This window comes from Somniosus microcephalus, chromosome 7 (genome assembly GCF_052327205.1).
Source record: "Somniosus microcephalus isolate GS21.2 chromosome 7, FLI_Smic_1.0, whole genome shotgun sequence".
Lineage (NCBI taxonomy): Eukaryota > Metazoa > Chordata > Chondrichthyes > Squaliformes > Somniosidae > Somniosus > Somniosus microcephalus.
The window spans coordinates 87,014,179-87,037,261 of NC_140993.1; the positions used below are offsets into that span (position 1 = coordinate 87,014,179).

At 46.3% G+C, this 23,083-nt stretch overlaps 1 protein-coding gene across 5 annotated transcripts in view; it reads right to left on the reverse strand.

Moving 5' to 3' along the window:
- The window catches only part of ripk2 (receptor-interacting serine-threonine kinase 2), a 218,176-nt gene that overhangs the window by 154,330 nt on the left and 40,763 nt on the right, over positions 1-23,083 (reverse strand). For all 5 annotated transcript variants that reach the window (XM_085992711.1, XM_085992712.1, XM_085992710.1 and 2 more), the window contains exons 7-9: positions 18,690-18,775; positions 17,307-17,384; positions 10,067-10,232 (exon numbers count right to left, since the gene is read on the reverse strand). In XM_085992711.1, coding sequence (XP_085848837.1) covers positions 10,067-10,232; positions 17,307-17,384; positions 18,690-18,775 — 330 coding nt within the window. The remainder of the gene's footprint in view (positions 1-10,066; positions 10,233-17,306; positions 17,385-18,689; positions 18,776-23,083) is intronic.

Here is a 23,083-nt window from a genome sequence, read left to right on the forward strand (position 1 = left end):
AGCATGCGGGCATGGACTGCTTCATTATCTGAGGAGTTGTGAATGGCACTGAACACTGTGCAATCATCAGCGTTCATCCCCATTTCTGACCTTATGTTGGAGGGAAGGCCATTGATGAAGCAGCTGAAGATGTTTGGGCCTAGGACACTGCCCTGTGGTACTCCTTCAGTGATGTCCTGGGGCTGAGATGATTGGCCTCCACCAATCACAACCATCTTCCTTTTTGCTAGGTATGACACCAGCCAATGGCGAGTTCCCCCGCGCCCCCCGCCCCGCCGCGCACCCCCCCCCACCCCCCCCGCCGCCCGCCCCGCCGCCGCCGCCTGCCCCGCCGCCGCCCCCCGCCCCGCCGCCCCCGCCCCGCCCCCGCCGCCCCGCCCCCGCCGCCCCCCCCCCGCCGCCTCCCCGCCGCCCCCACCCCCCGCCCCCGCCCCCCACCCTGAGTCCCATTGACTTCAATTTTACTAGGGTTCCTTGATGCCGCACCTGGTCAACTGCTGCCTTGATGTCAAGAGCAGTCACTCTCACCTCACCTCTGGAATTCAGCTCTTTTGTCCATTTTTGGACCAAGGCTGTAATGAGTCATAGAGTCATAGAGTTTTACAGCACAGAAAGAGGCCCTTCGGCCCATCGTGTCTGCGCCGCCCATCCATCCCTGTCCAGTCTAATCCCATTTTCCAGCATTTGGTCCATAGTCTTGTATGCAATGGCATTTCAAGTGCTCATCCAAATGCTTCTTGAATGTTGTGAGGGTTCCTGCCTCCACCACCCTTTCAGGCATTGAGTTCCACATTCCAACCACCCTCTGGGTGAAAAAGTTCCTCCTCAAATCCCCTCTAAATCTCCTGCCCCTTACCCTGAATCTATGCCCCCTTGTTATTGACCCCCCCACTAAGGGGAAAAGTTCCTCTTTATCTACCCTATCTATGCCCCTCATTATTTTGTACACCTCAATCAGGTCCCCCCTCAGCCTTCTCTGCTCCAAGGAAAACAACTCCAGCCTGTCCAGCCTCTCTTCATAGCTGAGGCGCTCCATCCCAGGTAACATCCTGGTGAATCTTCTCTGCACCCTCTCCAAAGCAATCACATCCTTCCTATAGTGAGGCGACCAGAACTGCACACAGTACTCCAGCTGTGGCCTCACCAGCGTTTTGTACAGCTCCATCATAACCTCCCTGCTCTTATATTCTATGCCTCAGCTAATGAAGGCAAGTATCCCATATGCCTTTTTAACCACCTTATCTACCTGCTCCGCTGCCTTCAGGGATCTATGTACATGTACACCAAGGTCCCTCTGACCCTCTGTACTTCCTAGGGTCCTACCACTCATTGTGTATTCCCTTGCCTTATTTGTCCGTCCAAAATGCATCACCTCGCACTTTTCAGGGTTAAATTCCATTTGCCACTTTTCCGCCCATCTGACCAACCTGTTTATATCGTCCTGTAGCCGGAGGCTTTCCTCCTCGCAATTTACCACCCCACCAATTTTCGTGTCATCTGCGAACTTACTGATCATACCTTTTACATTCTCATCCAAATCATTTATGTAGATCACAAACAATAAAGGACCCAGCACCGATCCCTGAGGTACCCCACTGGACACAGGCTTCCAGTCACAAAAGCAACCTTCGACCATCACCCTCTGCCTCCTGCCACTCAGCCAGTTTAGGATCCAACGCGCCAAGGCACCCTGGATCCCATGGGCTCTTACCTTCTTGACCAGTCTCCTATGCGGGACTTTGTCAAAAGCTTTACTGAAGTCCATGTAAACCACATCCACAGCATTTCCCTCATCCACCCCACTAGTCACCCCCTCGAAAAATTCGATCAGATTTGTTAGACATGATTTACCCTTGACAAAGCCATGCTGACTATCCCCGATTAATCCTTGCCTCTCCAAGTGGAGATTAATTTTGTCCCTCAGAATTTTTTCCAATAATTTCCCCACCACAGATGTTAGACTCACTGGCCTGTAATTCCCTGGTTTATCCCTGCTACCCTTCTTGAATAATGGTACTACGTTAGCTGTTCTCCAGTCCTCTGGTACATCCCCTGTGGCCAGAGAGGTTCTGAAAATTAGTGTCAGAGCCCCTGCAATCTCCTCCTTTGTCTCACACAGCAGCCTGGGATACATCTCGTCCGGGCCTGGGGATTTATCCACTTTTTGGCCCGCTAAAACCGCTAGCACCTCCTCCCTCTCGATGCTAATATGTTCAAGTATGTCACAGTCCCCTTGCCCGATTTCTATGTCTGCATCGTCTTTCTCCATAGTGAACACAGATGCAAAAAATTCATTTAAAACCCCGCCTACATCCTCTGGCTCTACACACAGATTGCCACTTTGGTCCCTACTGGGCCCTACCCTTTCCCTGGTTATCCTCTTGCCCTTAATATACTTATAAAACATCTTAGGATTTTCCTTTATTTTGCTCGCCAGTGTTATTTCATGGCCCCTCCTCGCCCTCCTAATTTCTTTTTTAAGTATGCCCCTGCACTTTTTATACTCCTCTAGGGCTTCTTCTGTCTTTAGTCTTTTGTAACTGCCAAAAGCCCCCCTTTTATTTCTAATGCATTTTTGTATATCCCTTGTCATCCAAGGTTCCCTTTGCTTGTTGGTCCCACCCTTGACCTTTACAGGAACATGTTGGCGTTGTACTCTCTCTATTTCCCTTCTGAAAGTCTCAGGTCTGGATTCGAGTGGTCCTGGCGGAACCCAAACTTGGCATCAGTGAGCAGGTTATTGATGAGTAAGTATTGCTTGATAGCACTGTTGATGACACCTTTCATCACTTTGCTGATGATTGAGAGTAGACTGATGGGGTGGTAATTGTCCGGATTGGATTTGTCCTGCTTTTTGTGGACAAGGCATACCTGGGCAGTTTTCCACATTGTCGGGTAGATGCCGGTGTTGTAGCTGTACTGGAACAGCTTGGCTAGAGGCATGGCTAGTTCTGGAGCACAAGTCTTCAGCAGGATAGCCGGGATGTTGTCGGGGCGCAGAGCCTTTGCTGTATCCAGTATGCTCAGCTGTTTCTTGATATCACGTGGAGGGAATCGAATTGGCTGAAGACTGACTTCTGTGATGGTGGGGACCTCAGGAGGCCGATATAGATCATCCACTCAGCACTTCTGGCTGAAGATGGTTACAAACATTTAAGTCTTTTCTTTTGCACTCGCGTGCTTGGCTCCGCCATCATTGATTTACACACATGGGCCTAGAAATTGGGTTGGGGCGCCAAAGTGGCGCAAAAGTCGGCGGAGCGCAGGATTTAGCGCAGCGATCGGAGTGATATCGATCGCCAGAAATTCAGTTTCAGTGCCCCTCGAGGGAGACGGGGCGAGGCTAGAGGCGCTCCGCGTCCCTCTTAGGGCGCTGAAACTGATTATCGCAGCGCAATGTGCCGCAGCGCCACATGCTGCGGCACGGCACACTGCGGTACTGCAGGCCTTCCTCCCACTGTTAAGGGGGAGGTGCCTGCAACAGCGCGATCCCCGATCGCGAGTGCCGGCAAATGAGCCCGGCACCAAGGAGAAGTGCCGGGCTCTCGGGAAACAGCCGGCAATGCCGCGGGGGGGGGGGGGGTTAGGAGGCCGGGGACGGAGGTGCTGGCAGGCGGCCGCCAAAAAAGCGGCCGCCCCGCACCTCCACCTTAACTTGCGCCGCTGCCGGCACAGTAAGGCCCCGTGAACCGGGCGCGGGTAGCGAGCGGCGCAACTGCGGCGTTCGCTACCAAATATCGTGAACGGGGCACGAATGGGGCGCTGCGCACACCGATGACGTCATCGGTGGCGGCGCAGCGCAAATGCCTAACGCCACCATTAGCGCCCCTACTGAATATCGCCGCAGACGCAGCCAGTGGCACTACAGCCACTGACTGCCTCTTTAGGCGCTAACAGGTGGCGCGACTCACCCAATTTCTCCCCCATGCACTCCAAACCTAACTTAGACCTCTTTGTATTTTTTATGATCCCACTTAATTCTCTATTATTTCTAACTCTAACTGTCTCTCCCAATCCTCTGTGCACCTTGTTTCTACTTTTTAATACTACATCCTTGTGCCTAACCCTTTGGCGAATTAGTTTAAACCCACCCCCACAGCACTAGTTAACCTGCCCGCAAGGATATTGGTCCCAACTCTGTTCAGGTGCAACACACCCATCTTGAACAGGTCCCTCCTGCCACAGAGCTGGTCCCGACGTCCCAGGAATCTGAAGCCCTCTCTCGTGCACCATGTCTCTAGCCATGCATTAACCTGCCATATCTTCCTATTTCTACTCTCACTAGCATGTGGCACTGGGTGTAATCCAGAGATTACTACTTTTGAGGTCCTGCTTTTTAACTTCCTCCCTAGCTCCTTAAACTCTAACTGCATGACCTCAACCCTCTTCCTCCCTATGTTGTTGGTACCGACATGGACCACGACTTCTGGCTCTTCCCCCCGCAGAATGTTTGGCACCCTCTCAGTGATGTCCCTTACCCTGGCACCTAGGAGGTAACATACTGTATGGGTCTCATGCCGTCGGTAGCAGAACTGCCTGTCTGTCCCCCTGACTATCGAATCCCCAATTACTACACTTTGCTGTAGCCCCCTGTACATTCCTTTGCCTCACGGTGCCAGGCTCGGGACTGCACTCCTTTGAGGTGTCGTCACTCTCACTGGTATTCAATGCTAAATATCAGTTTGCGTGTGTCACACTCCCAGAGCATTCCTGCACTGACTGCCTCTTCCTACCCTTCCAGGTGGCCACCCACTTGCTATTCTGAACTCTATCTGGTTATGGGGTGACAACCTCCTGGAACCTGCGATTCAGGACTCACTCAGCCACCCCTATGCCCTGCAGTGAATCCAGCTGCCCCTCAAGCTCAGAAACCAAGCTCAGAACATGCTACACTGTTTAATCTGTATGTAAAATCTTTCAAACTTACTCAGAAGTTTTAAAATATTGATCACATAATTTTGGAAGTTCACAAGAAGTGAACGAGATAAATATTGGAAAGACACCACAGATAATGTTTAAAGTATGAGTTAATTGTAAACTATGCTATGGGTAACTACCATGAAATATACGGGGAAATAATGTACATTTGAAAGGTGTGAATTTAACTAATTTTGGTGCACGGAAATTTACGCTACCTTGCATTAATTGGATACATTACAGCTCTATCATATTTCTCCAACTTTCTGGTGTGCAATATATAGGAGCTTTACACATGGTCCTCAGAATACACAAGATGACGTATGAGGAGAGATTGGGTCGATTGGGCTTGTACTCGCTGGAGTTTAGAAGAATGAGAGGGGATCTCATTGAAACTTATTAAATTCTGACAGGACTGGACAGACTAGATGCAGGGAGGATGTTCCCGATGGTCGGGGAGTCCAGAACCAGGGGTCACAGTCTAAGGATAAGGGGTAGGCCATTTAGGACAGAGATGAGGAGGAATTTCTTCACCCAGAGAGTGGTGAACCTGTGGAATTCTCTACCACAGAAGGCAGTAGAGGCCAATTCATTAAATATATTCAAGCAGGGACTGGGTACTGAATTTGGATGATCAGCCATGATCACATTGAATGGCAGAGCAGGCTCGAGGGGCCGAATGGCCTACTCCTGCTCCTATCTTCTATGTTTCTATGTTTTATTTGAGCTATTTTCTGCTGGTAACCATAACAATTTATCTCTTCTAGTTATACTAGTTAAGGAGACTAAATATTGATGTCATCAACTTTTTGGGTCACTCTCTCAGGCTTAACTCGACTGTTCTCAATGTCAAAAGACCTGTCGACCCCAAGTTGAGTTTCTTCCCATCAGAAAGACCAGCTGTATTATATCGCCCGTCTTCACTCCTACCTCAGCTCTTCCACTACTGGAACTCTCATTCATAAATTCATCACTACCAGTCTTGGCTCCAACACTCTCCTTGCTGGCATCTCATCCCCCTCCCTCCACAAAGTGCAGCTCATATCCTATTTTGCACCAAGTTCAATTCGCTCATTACTTCCGTCCTCTCTAATCTCCTGATCCACTTACATCTCAAATTTAAAATTCCTGCCTCATCTCTAAATCCCTTCAGAGCCTGCCCCCTCCCTACCTCAATAATCCCCTCCAGCCCAACAATTCTCCTCCCCCAAACTCTCGGTGCATCCCCTCCCATCCCTTCGCCCCACCATTGGTCATGCCTTTAGTCAACTAGGTCCCACTCTCTGGAATTCGCCACCTCTTTGACCAAGCGTCTGGTCACCCCTCCTAAATATATCTTTCTTTAACTCAGCAGCTGCTTTTCCCAATGCTTCTGTAAAGCATTTGTCCTTGCTCCTCTATATCCGGTGTAGAAATCTATGCTACATTTTATAACTTCCTTCAGATCTATAACTATCTAGTCATCTATAATTCCAGCGCTTTCTGCTCAGCATGCTCGAAATATCTACTCCACTTCCAAAATTTCACTCAGAAATTCATGGGCCTAGAAATTGGATATAGCCACGAAACAGGCAGTGTTAAGGCCTAACGATGTTAAGTTGCGCCACTTCAAAATGGTCTAGGTAGCACACAAAATTTGTGCTCACTCCTCATTAACATGATTATAGTCATGATTTCAGCACTAAAACTGCTGCTCATTGGCTTAACGCTCACCAGGTGGACCAATATCAGGGCCAGTCTAATTCCCAGTCATGTGTGGCACAGGCTTTTTCCACTACTTAAAGGAGAGGTGCATTGATGCTACAGCACCTCATTGTCAAAGCGGTTCCAACTGCAACTAGAAGAAGAGTAAGGAGCTCCAAAGCCATGGCAGAGCGTCCTCAAAGGGAGACAGCCGATTGTCAGACGCAGCTCTGGAGGCACTGGTTGTGGCCGTGGAAAGGAGGCGGGCTGTCCTCTTCCCCCAGACTGGAAGGAAGCCCTCGCCATATATCTCCTGAAGGCTCTGGCAGGATATAGCTGCACGTGACGGCCATCGCTGTGGTGCCAAGGTCGGCCATCTCGTGCTGAAGGAAATTTAATGACCTCACACGGCAGGTCAAAGTGATTGAAGTCTTCAGCAAATGCCATATCCCACCATCTGCACCACAAGCCTCACACACTACTCAATGCACCACGCCCCTAGCTCTCACCTACCAACAACCTCTACCGGTCACCATTCACTCCGCACAATCATAGCTTCACTTCACTTCACTTTCATAACCTTATCACTGCTGCAACACTCACACCCACATCTCACGCCCTGCACACACTAACAGCTATTCAACTATGGCCAGCACATCACCCAAACACATTGCACCACATTCACTCACACACTTCTCTTTGTATTGCATGGCTCACAACTGTAGGGAGCAGCGGCAGACAGGTGGTGGGCAGGCTGACAGGCAGCAACTCAGCCAGCTGGAGGAGAGAGTTCTGCAGATCATTGGGCATTGGGTGGTTGATCATAGAGGCCGTGGCAACCGGCGAGGTTGAACCCCTTGGGGACAACAACGGTATGGTCATTCCTAATCCTTCTTCTCACATCCCACTTCCCCCTCATCCCTTCTCACTTTCAAGCATGCATATCTGGCTTCCCACCCCCCCTCCCCTCACCATAACCCAACTCTTGTACCTTTCTGCTTTCAGATAATCAACAACAAGCACTAGACCAGCCTGTCCCTGAGGTGATGCATGAGAGCGAGGGGGGGAGAAGAAGAGGAAGAAGACACAGCGTCACTGCATCTGTTACTCACAGACACCAGTTCAGAAACTGGCACTATGCGTACTTTAGAGGCTAGTATAGTAGTGGGTTCTGCACAGGGTTCTGCACTGGGCACGAGTGGGCTGCAGCAAGGCCAGGGGGAAAGGGTAGCTCAGGGGCCAGCTCCCCGGAGGGTGAGTTCACGCGAGAGTTCTGCTGCACAGGACTCCGATGAGGACCTTGATTGTGAGGCCTTCAGAAGAAGAGTAATGGGCTTGCACACCAAATTGATAGGTGCAATGGCAAGCCTGCCAGAGAGCCTCATGGCAATGTCAAGGAGTGTGGAGGAGTCTGTCTTAAACATTGCACGGGGCTTTGTGCAAAGCTTGAAGCCCAGGATTCCCAGGCTGGAAATGATGGAAGACTCCTGAAGAGACCGTGTCGATCCAGACGTGATGGTGTGTGTGATGGGCGATGTTGCGTCTGCCATTGCAGCACAAGCGGAAGCGACCCAAAGTCTTAGTGCTGCAGTGGAAGTGCAGACTGCTCTCATGCAGTCTCAGCGTGATGAGACCCAAGCTCAGACCACTGTCATGCAGTCTCAGCTTGATGCCACCTAAGCTCTGACTGCTGCCATGGGACACCCGCACCGGCGTGTACTGGAGGGCTCCTCTTGAGCGGTCAAGTCAGCGGAACCATTGCTTCAGTAGCCCGATGGTCTGCTCGATGATGTTCCTGGTGGGAGCATGGCTTATTACGAGTGCTGGGCCAGATTGGTGGGGTTGCAGAGGGGAGGCATGAGCCAGGTGTAGATTGGATAGCCCTTGTCTCCAAGCAGCTACCCTCCAGTTTACTGTGATGGCTGGAAGATTGCTGGCAGAGTGGACTGACGCAGGATGAAGGCATCATGGCTGCTACCAGGATAGCGAGCATTGGCCATCAGGAATCTCAGGGCATGGTCGCACACCAACTGCAAATTAAGTGAGGGGTAGCCTTTGCGGTTACAGAAGATCTCAGGATTGTTATACGGCGACCACAAAGCCACGTGTGTGTAGTTGATGGCGCCCTACACCAGGAAGCCCGCTATCCTGGCAAAGCCACATGTGTGCTCTTCCTGCTTCTCTCTGCTTAGAGAGAAGACAACGTAGTCCCTTCTCCTGGTGTAGAGAGCCTCAGTGACCTCCCGGATGCAGCGATGGATGGTGAACTGGGAGATGTTAGCTACGTCTCCTGCTGCAGGCTGGAAGAATCCGCTGGCGAAGAAATTGAGGGCCACGGTGACCTTGACTGCCATTGGGAGAGCTGTGGACAACCTGCTCTTAGGCTGCAGGTCTGGTTGCAGGAGGTGGCAGAGTTCTGTGACCACCTCCTTGGTGAAGTGGAGCCTCCTAATACACTGCTCCTCGCTTAAATGGATATAAGAGAAGTGCTCTCTGAAGACCCTAGGTGGGTAAGGCCTACTCTTGAGAGCCCGTTTGGCCTTCCACCTCCTCCCTTTGCACGCATCTTCTCGTCTTCTGTGCTGCCTCCGCTTCTTCTCCCAAAGATCCTGGAGCGCGAGGTGAACTGCTAGTACAGCCCCCATGATTGTGAGCAAGTGTTGTGAGCAGAAGCCTTGAAATAATAAAGAAGTCATTCTCCACTTGTAACAACACTCCCTGTCACCTTAGGAACTTGAAAGAAGTTAATAAAGCTGCTGGAGTTGCAGAAAGTTGCACAGAGTCAGTCAAACTGTGGAAACATGTCAGGTGGAAGTTGTTGCTGATGATCCCTTTAAATACCGCTGCTGGAGCCTCCTTCCTGCTTGTCAATGCTTGCTCAGCTCGTCGTAAGTAAGTGGAGCAACGAAGTCCAAAATCACAGATCGAGCGTCAGTTGAGCATTGCACACTCACTGACGTCACGATCTGCTTCATTTCAATGATTTCCGCGCTCGCTTCTATCGGCAGCACTGCCAGCCACTGCGGGACCTGCAATCAGTTGGTGGAAGAGCGGCGGCAGCCGCCATTTTTTCGCCAGATGATGGCATTAAGGGCGGCGATAAGCCACCCAGTTTTTAGGCCATGATTTTTACTAGAGACTGATGAAATAAAAAAACTTTAGATCCCTCTCCCCTTGTTCTCCTTCTTTCTCCATTTTTCCCTCAAGCTTCACCATCTCCTCATTAACTTCACCCCCTTCACCACCACCATCAACTTCATTTAGTACGTGGAACCTGTTCTCTGTTGCCTGCATCACTTTACTGATCTACCCACCTCTCTTACCACTTCTTAATGTAATCCACATACGGCCTCTTCCTTGTTTATAATTTCTCTAACAGGCACCTCATGCTGTCCCACCTCTGTATCTGTTTCACTTACCGAGTTTAATATCAGCCACACAACAGCAATAAATTGCTCTCACTTACTGATATTCTTGCACACATCAATGCTGCTTTCCGATACTGTGGGCAAAATGTTGTATGGAGATATCGAGGGAGCTGTTGGCGACAGCTGATGGAGCACTACTGTTGACTGCCGAAAGGGGACATCTTCCTGATGTGTGGATAAGGTACGTGGACCTAGATTCATTGTCTGTAGCACAACAGAATCAAATTAAGCAGGAAACGAAGGAGAAAAATACAGCAATTTATACAGATATCAAATTATTTTAAATTAGGAGATTGAAATGTTTGAAGTTTACAAACAATATCTACCAATTACGGTAATTTTACATGACAGTGCTAATGTCTCTGGTAGCAACTGCTACCTTTTTTATCTGACCATGGGCAGGCCAAGCCAGATATACGCATTTGTGGCCATTTCTCTGTTGTTCAGTGCTGTAGAATCCACCCCATATCATACACAGGGGGCATGCCACAGCACGGGAGACAAAGAGACTATAGAAATGCTTCTTTTTGAAGCAGCTCTGAAATTTAAAGAAGTCATAATGTTCCAAAAGGTTTGTCACAAAACAAAAGAGAAGTGCAGTGAACACAAAATGTTGAAGGTCAATAAATCCATTTGAAATGCACTACTGCTTGGACAGAACATAATACTCGGCACTACAATAAAAAAACTGCTTCCCTTTCAATGAAATTACTGTGGATATTGCACCCTTTTGGGCAAATACTAGTTTGCTTCCCTGGTTGTGCACCAGCTGCACTTGAGAGCCAGCAACGACTTAATTCTGGTCTGTATCAATGGCACTCTTAACTAGCTAGGATGAACAGCAACCTAGGGATAATTCTACATCCAGTTTTCCCTCACTCCTGAAATAAGCATAACGTCTTCACTCAGAAACTCACTACAGCTGCACAGATGAGATTGAGGGCCAAACACGGGAAAATCAAATCTGTATTTTACCACACAAAGGCATTATTCATTAATAGTCCAATGTCATAAGCTATTGCACTTTCAATATTTCATTTATCTAGTGTACATCACATTTCCAAACAGCTTTTCATGACCTATGAACATATCTCCTTCTTCTTAGGCAGTCCCTCAGAACCGAGGACGACATATGAACATACGAACAATGACAGATAAACAGAACAATGGTCTATTGAGTCTGTCCCACACAATTGTGATACCTTGTGTATATCACAATATATACTCTCCACCCCACCCAAAACCATCTGATCTCCTGGGAGAGGCAAAAAAACAGATTTGAAAAATCCAGGCTAATTTGGGGAAAGAAATCTGGGAAATTCCTCTCCGACCCATCTAGGCGATCATAAACTAGTCCAGGAGATCACTCTGGCCCTGAATTCCCTGCAGTACGAACCTTCTGTAAGAGGTGATCTCCGCCCCAGCCAGAAACAGGTCCAGCTCTCACTTGAAGGAATTCAGCGAGTCCACGTCCACCGCATGAGACGGCAGCCTGTTCCAGAGGCCCACTATTCTCTGGGAAAAGAACCACCTCCTGACATCTAACCTAGATCTGGCCTTACACAACTTAAATTTGTGACCCCTGGTCCTCCCTAACCTATTTAATTGGAACAAACTGTCAGCTGGAACACAATCTATTCCCTTCATTATCTTATAAACCTCAATCAGATCACCTCTAAGTCTACGCTTCTCTAAAGTGTAGAGTCCTAACTCTTTTAGCCTATCTTGATAATTAGGATGCTTTAAACTGGGAATTAGTCTAGTGGCTCTCCTCTGTACACTTTCCAAAGCCTCAATATCACCCACCATGTGAGGAGACCAAAACTAGACACAGTATTCCAAGTGCGGCCTGACCAAGGTCTTGTACAAGGAAAAAATAGTATGCCTCAGCTTGTACTCAATTGTCCTGGATACACTCCAATACCCTATTTGCTCTAGTTATCGCTTCATGGCATTGCTTATGTACCTTTAAATATGTATGCACTAGAATGCCTAAATCTCTTTCTATCGCCACCTTCTTTAATGCTTTTCCCTGAAGGGTGTATGAATGTTGAGCATTTTCCCTGCCCACATCCATAACACTGCACTTATCAAAGTTATACATCATTTGTCAATCATGAGCCCAATCTCCCAACACATTAAGATCCGTCTGAAGCAGACTAGCATCGCACAGATCTTAGTATCATCTGCAAATTTTCAGGTCGTGTCCCCAACACCTACATCCAGATCATTAATAAAAATAGTAAGGAGCAACAGTCCCAACACCGATCCCTGTGGGACACCACTGGTGACCAGTCTCCAAACAAATCCAACTCCATCTATAACTATTTTTTGCCTACCTCCTGCCAGCCTGCCAGCCAATTCAGCTCAATATATGACCACTAATACCAAAGGCTTCAATCTTAGAGAAGCCTCTTGTGCGATACCTTATCAAAAGCTTTTTGGAAATCTAAGTAGACAATTTCTACTGGACTTCCCTCATCTACCAACCTTGTAACTGCTTCAGAAAATACAAGTAGATTTGTAAGACATAACCTCCTTTCCATGTTGGGTGTCCCTAATATTCCCCTCCTTGTCCAAGCATTAATATATTGCATCCTTCAAGCATCTTACTTATTACTGATGTTAAACTAATGGGCCTATAGTTATCTGGATCCGTCTTGTTAGCTTTTTTAAAGATGGGGACTACATTAGCCTCCTTCCAGTCTACAGTAACCATTCCAGAGTGCAGTGAGCTATTAAAAATATAGACTAGGAGCTCGCACAGCTCATGCCCCATCTCCCTGAGGACCATCGGGTGGATATCATCCAGCCGGGCTGCTCTATCTATTTTCAAGTTCTTAATTCTTTCTAAAACAATATGTTCATCTATATTACTAATTTTGTTAATAACATTATTAAATTCCCGCAGTTGAGCATCATCTTCAAGGGAGAAGACCGATGCAAAGTACTCATTTAATATTTCCGGCATACCCAATGAGTCCTTTGTAACCTGTCTTTGAACATCCTTCAATGGCCCGATAGTCTTTGTCAGTTCTCTGACTCTTCACATAACTGAAAAAGCTTTTCCCATTACTTCCAGTTGTCTACAATCCTTTTTTCCATTAGCCTTCTATTCCTACTATTGCAGCTTATATAATAAACAAAAACATTGCAACTGGACTAACTGCTTCCTCTATATTAAGGTTTTCTCTCATCTGTGAGAGACAAGGCCCACGGCAGCACCTGTCCATTTCCCTTGCCTCTTCTCTTGTCTCTCTTCTCTGTTTTTTGATGATAACATGGCCCCTCTTGTCCTCACCTTCCATTACACTAGCCTTGATCATTTATACTTATCTCCAACATAATTTCACTACAAACGACATCTTTCCCTCCATTCCCTCTTCAACTTTACAGAGGGACTGTTTCTCTGCAATTCCCTCATTTTCCCTCGTTACCTGGTCCACCCTGACATTTTTCCACGTACCCACTGTTTCTCCCCACACTACTGTCACACCCTTCCCCGTGAGACAGCAATTTAAATGTACTTCCTCTAATTCAGCATACTGTATTTGCTGCTTGTGGTGTGGCCTCCTCTAAATTGGGGAACCGCTTTGCTTAACATCTCTATTATGTCTGTAGACATGATCCTGGCCTCCATGTGGCTCAGCACTTCAATTCTCCCTTTCACTGTTATCTGATTTTTCTGTCCTGAATGTAAACCAAGAATAGTACCTTATCTTCCTCTGGGCACCTTGCAACCATAAGAACATAAGAACGTAAGAAGTAGGAGCAGGAGTAGGCCATACGGCCCCTCGGGCCTGCTCCGCCATTCAATAGGATCATGGCTGATCCAAACCTAGACTCACGTCCACTTCCCTGCCCGCTCCCCATAACCCTTAATTCCCTTATCAGCTAGGACTGTCTATCTCCGTTTTAAATTTATTTAATGTCGCAGCTTCCACAGCTCTCTGAGGTAGCAAATTCCATAGATTTACTACCCTCTGAGTGAAGAAGTTTCTCCTCATCTCAGTTTTGAAACAGCAGCCCCTTATTCAAAGATTATGCCCCCTAGTTCTAGTCTCACCCATCAGTGGAAACATCCTCCCCGCATCCACCCGATCAAGCCCCCTCACAATCTTATATGTTTTGATAAGATCGCCTCTCATTCTTCTGAATTCCAATGAGTAGAGGCCCAACCTACTCAACGATGACCTTTCATTTGGAGGAAATGAGTGGAGCTAAAGGAGATGTTGTTCAATGTGAGAACAAGTTCAGCCAGGCAGAGGAGGGTGGTGGTCCTTGGCTTCTTGTATTGTTCCACGGAAGCTCAACGTAAACTCGAGGAACAGCACCTCATCTTCTGATTAGGCACTTTGCAGCCTTCCGGACTCAATATCGAGTTCAACAATTTCAGATCATAACCTCGGCCCCTATTACTTTTTTACTTATAATTTTTTCCACCCCTTTGTTTTGGGTCTTCCTTTCCCGCCCCCCCCCCCCACTTTCCTTTTGATTCTCTCTCCCAACTGGCAGCTGTCTCCTAACCTGCCAGTACACTTCACACCTAATCTCAGCTGTCTTTTGTCTCCTCTGGCCTATTACCATCTCGTCTGGTTTCGAATACCTTTTATTGTCTCTTTTACTTCTTTTGTTCGATCGCAGCCCTGCCTTCGATCTATTTTCTTTTCTTTCCAGTTTTGAAGAAGGGTTTCGACCCGAAACGTCAACTCAAATTTCTCTCCACGGATGTTGCCTGACCTGCTGAGTTTTTCCAGCAATTTCTGTTGTTATTCCCAACCTACTCAACCTTTCCTCATAAGTCAACCCCCTCATCTCCGGAATCAACCGAGTGAACCTTCTCTGAACTGCCTTGAGAGCAAGTATATCTTTTCTTAAATATGGAAACCAAAACTGTACGCAGTATTCCAGGTGTGGCCTCACCAGTACCCTGTATAACTGAAGCAAGACTTCCCTGCTTTTATACTCCATCCTCCTTGCAATAAAAGCCAAGATTCCATTGGCCTTCCTGATCACCTGCTGTACCTGCATACTAACCTTCTGTGTTTCATGCACCAGGACCCCCAGATCCCTTTGTACTGTCGCACTTTGCAGTTTCTTTCCATTTAGATAATAACTTGCTCTTTGACTTTTTCTGCCAAAGTGCATAACCTCACACATTCCAACATTATATTCCATCTGCCAAATTTCTGCCCACTCACTTAGCCTGTCTATGTCCTTTTGCAGGTTTTTTATGTCCTCCTCACTCACTGCTTTCCCTCCCATCTTTGTATCGTCGGCAAACTTGGATACGTTGCACTTGGTCCCCTCCTCCAAATCGTTAATATAGATTGTAAAGAGTTGGGGTCCCAGCACTGACCCCTGCGGAACACCACTAGTTACTGATTGCCAACCCGAGAATGAACCATTTATCCCAACTCTCTGTTTTCTGTTAGATAGCCAATCTTCCACCCATGCCAGTATATTACCCCCAATCCCGTGATTTTTTATCTTGTGCAGTAATCTTTTGTGTGGCGCCTTGTCAAATGCCTTTTGGAAGTCGAAATACACTACATCCACTGGTTCCCCTTTATCCACCCTGTTTGTTACGTCCTCAAAGAATTCGAGCAAATTTGTCAAGCATGATTTCCCCTTCATAAAACCATGCTGACTCTGTCCGATTAAATTATGCTTATCCAAATGTCCTGTTACTGCTTCCTTAATAATGGACTCCAACATTTTACCAACCACAGATGTTAGGCTAACTGGTCTATAGTTTCCAGCCTTTTGTCTACCTCCCTTTTTAAATAAGGGCGTTACATTAGCAGTTTTCCAATCTGCTGGGACCTTTCCTGAATCCAGGGAGTTTTGGGAAATTACCACCAATGCATCCGCAATCCCTACCGCTACTTCTCTCAAGACCCTAGGATGTAAGCCATCAGGTCCAGGGGATTTATCCGCCTTAAGTCCCATTATCTTACCGAGTACCATCTCCTTAGTGATTTTAATCATGTTTAGTTCCTCCCCCCCTATAGCCCCCTGTTTGTCCAGTGTTGGGATATTTTTTGTGTCCTCTACTGTAAAGACTGATACAAAATATTTGTTCAGCGTATTTGCCATCTCCATGTTCCCCACTACTAATTTCCCGGTCTCGTCCTCTAAGGGACCTTTAGCCATCCTTTTTCTTTTTATATAACTGTAGAAACTCTTGCTATCTGTTTTTATATTTTTTGCTGGTTTACTTTCATAATCTATCTTCCCTTTCTTAATTAATCTTTTAGTTATTCTTTGCTGGCTTTTAAATGCTTCCCAATCTTCTATCCTCCCACTAGATTTGGCTACTTTATATGCCCTTGTTTTCAGTCGGATACTATCCTTTATTACTTTACTTAGCCACGGATGGCTGTCTTTTCTTTTACGCCCCTCTGGTCTGAGCAATGGCTTTAGTGACATCACATTGGCCAAAGTAATTTTCAACTTCATCGCCATTACATAACCCACCTGATTTTCTTTTCATTGCAATTGGGTTCCATAAAGGGCGGCGACCCGCTCCGCCAAGCGGGACCCAGCACTGACCCCTGCGGAACACCACTAGTTACTGGTTGCCAATCTGAGAACGAACCATTTATCCCAACTCCGCTCTGCCCAAGCAGCAGAGTTGAAAATGACCCCCGCTGTCTCCTTCATTGTCCTGCCAGTTTCTCCCATTCACATTCCACTCCACTCCACTCCCTTTTGAACTTTTGTCATTCTAATGTATTTTTACAGACTGTCTCAAATCAACACATTTTCACCTTGTTCCAACATTCCAGTCTGATTTCTTAATCCATCATCTGCAGATATTAGAGTAAATGTTGCAAATTTGCGATCCCAATGCAGTGCTTTTCATGTCAGGAGCACATATTCGGAATTTGGGTGGATTTTCAGCTATTATTTTCACATGACTCTGTACTGAGCGTTGGCAGATTTCTAATCTATTTGTGGGAAGGTATGAATGGCCATTAAGCATAATGCTGTCTTCACCGCAGACATCCTGGAACATAATCAAGGAATGGAACTGCCTTAATAAATACCCTAGCACAAAACTTTACAGGTGACCTTAACCTTGAATTTGATGTCAAGGATAAATTAAACAAGGAGGATTTTTTTGGGGAGTAAGTAGTTGAAGCCAAGGCCATTATCGGATCTATTCTTGACAAGGTTTTAATGTGCAAGTTGGTAAGTGCTTTTAAAAAAAAGTCTTCAGGTTACTGTATCTTTTTAAACTGGAACACTTGGGGTGAAGCATATATTTGTTACCTGTACTGGTGTATTAAGTGACTTTAAGTCTCCATTGAGTTTTTCATATGATGAGAAAAGGCCCGAGTCACAATTTCCCTATAACAATAATAATAAAAATTATGATTTGAAAACAACTAAATATAGGCTCAATAACAATGAAAGATCGTATAGATTTTGCCAGGTTACTAAACAAGCAGTTTGACCATACTGATAGTAGGTCAGTGATTCAGGCTGGCATCAACGTGGGAGTTCTGCTCCCCCTACCCATATGGCGGTAAAGTCATATATTTTTGTTTGTATTTGGATTGCATTATATTCTTCCATCCATGCTGTGACCATTTTTCATTCAAGGTAACAGGCATGCACCCCGCTGCTAGCTTTAACCTACTTTACTGCAAGATGCATCAGAAAATACAACGGTTTTTGGTGAGAAGTTCACAATATTACACCAGGTCACAAGGTAATTACAGAGGAGGAAAGCAGTTCTGCCCATTTACTTCATCCATCCAGAAATACCCAAAGGTTTCCAGCTGCTGCAATTAATTGTTTCTTAAATGATTCCAGGGTATTTGCCTCCACTTTTCTATCTGGAAGTCTATTCCAGTATCGATCAATCTTCGCATGAAGGAGAACTTCCCGATATCAGTCCTAAATTTAGCTTTTATCATTTTAAATCTGTATCCTCTAGTTCTATTCTTAAAATTTAGTTTAAAGTGATTTTCCAGATTTACCTTTGCTGCACCATTTACTATCTTATACTCCTCTACAAAATCAGGCACCTCCCATCAAGGGTGAAAAGCTCAAACTTTTCTAGTCTTTCCTCATAACTCAGACCTCGAACAGTTGGTGTCAACCTTGTGGCTATTCTCTGCACCACTTCCAGTACATGCATCTCAGGTGATGTGAACTAAATACACTAGTCAAAGTGTGGTCTGATTAGAGCACTATACTGTTTGAATATAACTTCATCTGAATGGTACACTGCTGTTTTGGCGATATAGTTCAACATTCTATTGGCTTTGTTCAAATCCCTCTGTTTTCTTTGTTTCCCAAGCTCCACAGGCAAGCAAGTTGCTTCCAATGCTGGTTTGAGTTGGTTGCTTAGAGGTACAAAAGAGATAACTGTCCTTCCAATTCTGTCTTCTTCCCCATATCTCACAATAAACCTGAATTTGCCACCTCTCCACCACCCAGGAGGTTGCATGTGCATCACTTGCTGTGGTAGTGCAATGCATTGACCCAAACAAAACAAGCCGCTGACCATGTGATTATAGTAATAATTACACGTTGGATATAATGGTCAATGTAAAAACTAATTTGTATTTACTAATCCTGGCAATTAGGGTAAAAGTCCAAACCACTTTTTTTTTAGCCAAAGGAAACAAATTCAAATACACTTACTTTTGTTCTTTTAAGATACAAAATATCTTCAAGTAGATTCAGTTCATTAAATGCTCGAACCACTGGTTCCAATTCCATGAGGCATTCTTTGTAAACAAACAAGTTTTAGATTAGCAGTTATTCATTTTGTCTTGAAATTTTGAAACCCTATAATTAATCCATGTTCTCCTTACTGTACATTATTGTAGAACATAGGGCTGGATTTTCCGCTAGGTTGCGGTGTTTTTTTCAACGTATCCATTTAAATTTTCAATATCGTTATGAAAGTTTAATTTAATTCAATCACGGGGTGACTGATTGGACTCCCTGGCCCCATGAAATTCCAACTTGGCCAATTCCTCCCTGCTTCCTTCATATTTCGGAGGCTGCAGGCCATGCTATACTGCGGCAGGCACCAAATGTCAGCTGTGGACATTTCCTCTTTTCCAGCCCCTTCCAGTCAAAGGCAAGCAGCTCCACTTGTAGGCCTGCTGCAATTAGGCAAATGAAGCTGACATCAGAAGATCCACAAAATGGAACGTTTTGGGAGGTGAGTGGATACAAAATCTGCCCAGCCCATCATGGCTGCTCAATTGTCATTGAAAGGGTCACTGCTGGTCATTTTTGTAGTAAAACTATGGACTGACTCAACCCATTGCTGACAGCAGCTGAATGGAAATTTACCTCTGCCAAAACACGTCAGGTTTCCCAAGGCTTTGGCGCATCACAGGGCTGCAAACCTGCATTTCTTTTAACATGTAAAAGAACTTTTAAATACTACAGAAGGAGGAAAGTTTGAAAGTACTTCTTCTTACAATACCATTTTTCATTCAAAAGTGCATGACAGACTGACCAGATAACCACAAGTTCTGTAAAATCTGTGGTCTAATAGTTTTTAAAAAATATAGAGACTGCATTTTTCATATAAAAACCTTTGTTAACCATTTAACCCACAATGCAAATAGAGAATGGCAATCCATACAAAATAACTTTTGTCACAGAATTTGTTTCAGTGCTAGTGCACAAATGATCAATTTCCAGAACCGACCGTAGTGACAGAGTGCTTGGGAATTTCTTTACCTGACTGAATTATCTACAAAAAGTGGCAAAAAGCATGGTTAGAATGTCAAGTCTTCAACTGATTCAAATGTAGTTCATACTCATTGCGCAAGAAACATTCAAACATAACACCGCCTTAAATTATTGCATTTTAAAATCATATTTTGATGATATTAGTTTAGAGGGATTTGTAGACATCAAACTGGTCTGACAAGGCAAGGTTAATAATATGTATATGTGATTGTATTCAAGAGAGACATTAACTATAGGAGGAAGTCACTTTTCCCTCCCAGAAGTGAGAGCAATGGGACTGGTGGTGGGCAAGGAGATTTAGATAGCGAGAGAGATGAGGAAGATATCAACAATTACTTTGCAGGTGTTAAGGCTTCACATGATGGCAAGATTGGAGAGAGTGACCATGGCTGGGGAATTAATATGCAGGGCGAGGTTGAGTGAGGACAGGCCAGCAGACATGTCACAGAGGAGAGGAGCTGAAGGGAATTTAGCTGAAAGTTGAAATACTGAGGATGAATCATTGCTTGGTGCAAAGGATTAGGGAGAACACAGTGGGGCTTTGGAGGTTGGTGCACAATGAAGACTTTATAGGAGAGGCAGAAAGGGTGGAAGAGGAATGATATCAAAAGGATCAAGGAAGAGGCTGAGAAATGATCTGGTGATGGAGCTATGCCATTATGTTGGCTCCTTAGGTGGGATATGTTGTGGAATTATATAGCTGGGTGTCGTAGCTTTGATGTGTGGGAAAGAGTTACTGCACGTGACCCAGGTTTATGTCAGACTCAGGATGTTAACAGAGTCATATAAGATGAGGTCATGGATGGGAAGGGCCTTCCTTGCAAGGCTACCAACACTCTGGAGAATGATAAGATGGGCCAGTGGTTGAAGATTGGCCATGCGGACAGTGGACAGGGAACAGGAATGAGGAGGTTGAAAAGATTAATAAAATAAGTAAGATATTCACTGAAAGGAGATGAGGCAGTTGGTGTTCTGATCTGGGAGAACTGGCCACCGGTGTGGCAATAGGAGCATGCTGGGATTGTGCTGCTGTGCTATGGAAGTTGGTTTTGTTGAAGCGTTTGTTTCCAATTCCTGCCAGGAAGTAGTTCCAGGCTCCAAACAAGTGACCAGTGTTCCAACTTCAGTAGGAAAATGAGAAGAGGAAGGCGGTTTAAAACCAATACAGTACCAATCCCACTGAGGAACGTGCAATGATTGAATCAGGGAATAATTACTGTAAGTGATGAAGAATATCGGCTGGCAGTGGATTGAGGATCCACTGCAGGAGCTTCACACATCCTATGTTGGTGCCATTTTACTACAATCACCCATTGTGCAGTTTGTAGTGTATGTACCTTTAAGAGAGAACTACTTTTACAGCTCCTGTATACTGTAGTACCGGCAGTGGCCACACCTGTATATAAGCCTTGAGCAGGCATCTGTACTGTTAGTTTTTAGACTACCCTCATTCAGTAAACACCTGTTGATTGTTGATCTGCAGTCTCCGTCTATTTATTGAAGAACACCATACCTTAAGATTCACGGATTCAACAGTGGCGACGAGGTCGATTCGAACCTACCTGCAACTCTGCATTTCCTCCCAAGGATTCGCTCCGGGAGGACAGTGGAAGAAAGTCGAGGCCAGAAGCACGGGCGTCGACCACGAGCAACCGCCCAGTCATCCGGCAGAGAGTGAACATCGTAGGGAAGGCTGTTGAGAGCTGGGCTTGGTTCTCCAGCCACGACGATCCAGCAACAGGCTGGCAACAGGTACAGCACAGGCCCTTCCCGGACAGCGGTGGCTGGAGCCGACCGACGGCACAGAAAAGGCCGAGCAGCGTCGACGGGGTAAGAGAGAGGGTAAAGCGCACAGGGCGCAGCCGGGGGTTGAAGACCGAGCGGCGTCGATGGAAAACAAAAAGAGAGAGAGGGTAAAGCACAGCCGGGGTTCAGGACCGAGCGGCGGCAACGAGAGAGGCGCACAGGAGAACGCGCAGAGCGCAGCCAGGTCTCAAGGGCTGAGCAGCGGCCGCGCGGGATGAAAGGGAAGCGCGGGAGACGCCATTTTGAGCCAGCGGAGAAGAAGGGAGAGCGCGGGAGACACCATTTTAGCCAGTCTAATCACACCCAGGGATGCCGAAGAGTGGCAGTGTCACAGCGTTCGACAATGAAGTCGAAGGTTGGGCGACATATGTGGAACGCATTGAGGTGTACTGCAAGGCGAATGAAGTGCCAGATGCCAGGAAAGCAATGGTTTTGTTGAATTCCATGGGTGCAAAAACGTATGGCTTACTGCGAAACCTAATAACCCCAGAGAAGCCAGTGGATAAGGATTTCGAAAGCATAGTGGAAATCCTACAGGACCACTTAAACCCCACACCGCTGCTGATAGCAGAAAGATTTAAGTTTCACAAAAGGAACCAGCATAAAGACGAAAGTAATGCTGAGTATTTAACGGAACTGCGCAAGCTATCGAAACACTGCCAGTTTGGAATGGGACTAGCAGATACGTTAAGGGACAAGTTTGTGTGTGGGCTTCAAAGTGAAGGAACCCAGAAACGGCTTCTATCAGAAAAGGATCTTATGCTGGACAAGGCTTTCAGCATGGCAGTATCACACGAAGCAGCCGCACGGGGCGCTGCAGAGATACAACGGAGACCACAAGAATATGGCACCAATGAAATGTCACATGGAGCAGGGAAGTGTTATCGCTGCGGCAGAACAACACACGACCAGAAGGATTGTTGGTTCAAGGACCAAGTGTGAAGGCAGTGTGGAAAAGCAGGACACATAGCAAGAGTCTGCAGGTCAGGGAAGAAAACCAGCAGCAAGAAATCTCCACAGGAGAAGTACAAAAAGGTACATAAGGTGACGGAGAGTAGTTCAGACGAACAGAAAAGTGATACAGACTCCGGAAGCAAGGAGCTGGGTTGTCTGAAACTACATAATGTAATCAAAATGGAGGATCACCAGACTATCTGGGTCATGCTCAAGATAGACGGAGTCCAAGTGAAAATGGAATTGGACACAGGATCAGCCCTAACAGTCATAAACCGAAGAGACTACAAGCGGCTATTTGGCAAAGGGCAATGGATCAAGTCCTGCAAGGGATTCCAGGGACCCAGTGTTATTTGGACGACATCCTGGTCATGGGCGAAAATGACAGTGATCACCTCGCCTACCTGGAGCAGGTGCTCACTAGATTGAAGGAATACGGGCTACGAGCTAATCGCCACAAGTGCGAGTTTTTCCAGAAGCAGATCTCGTATTGTGGCCACGTTATTGATGAAGAGGGGTTACGTAAATCCCCTGAAAAGATTGAGGCAGTAGTCAAGGCTCCA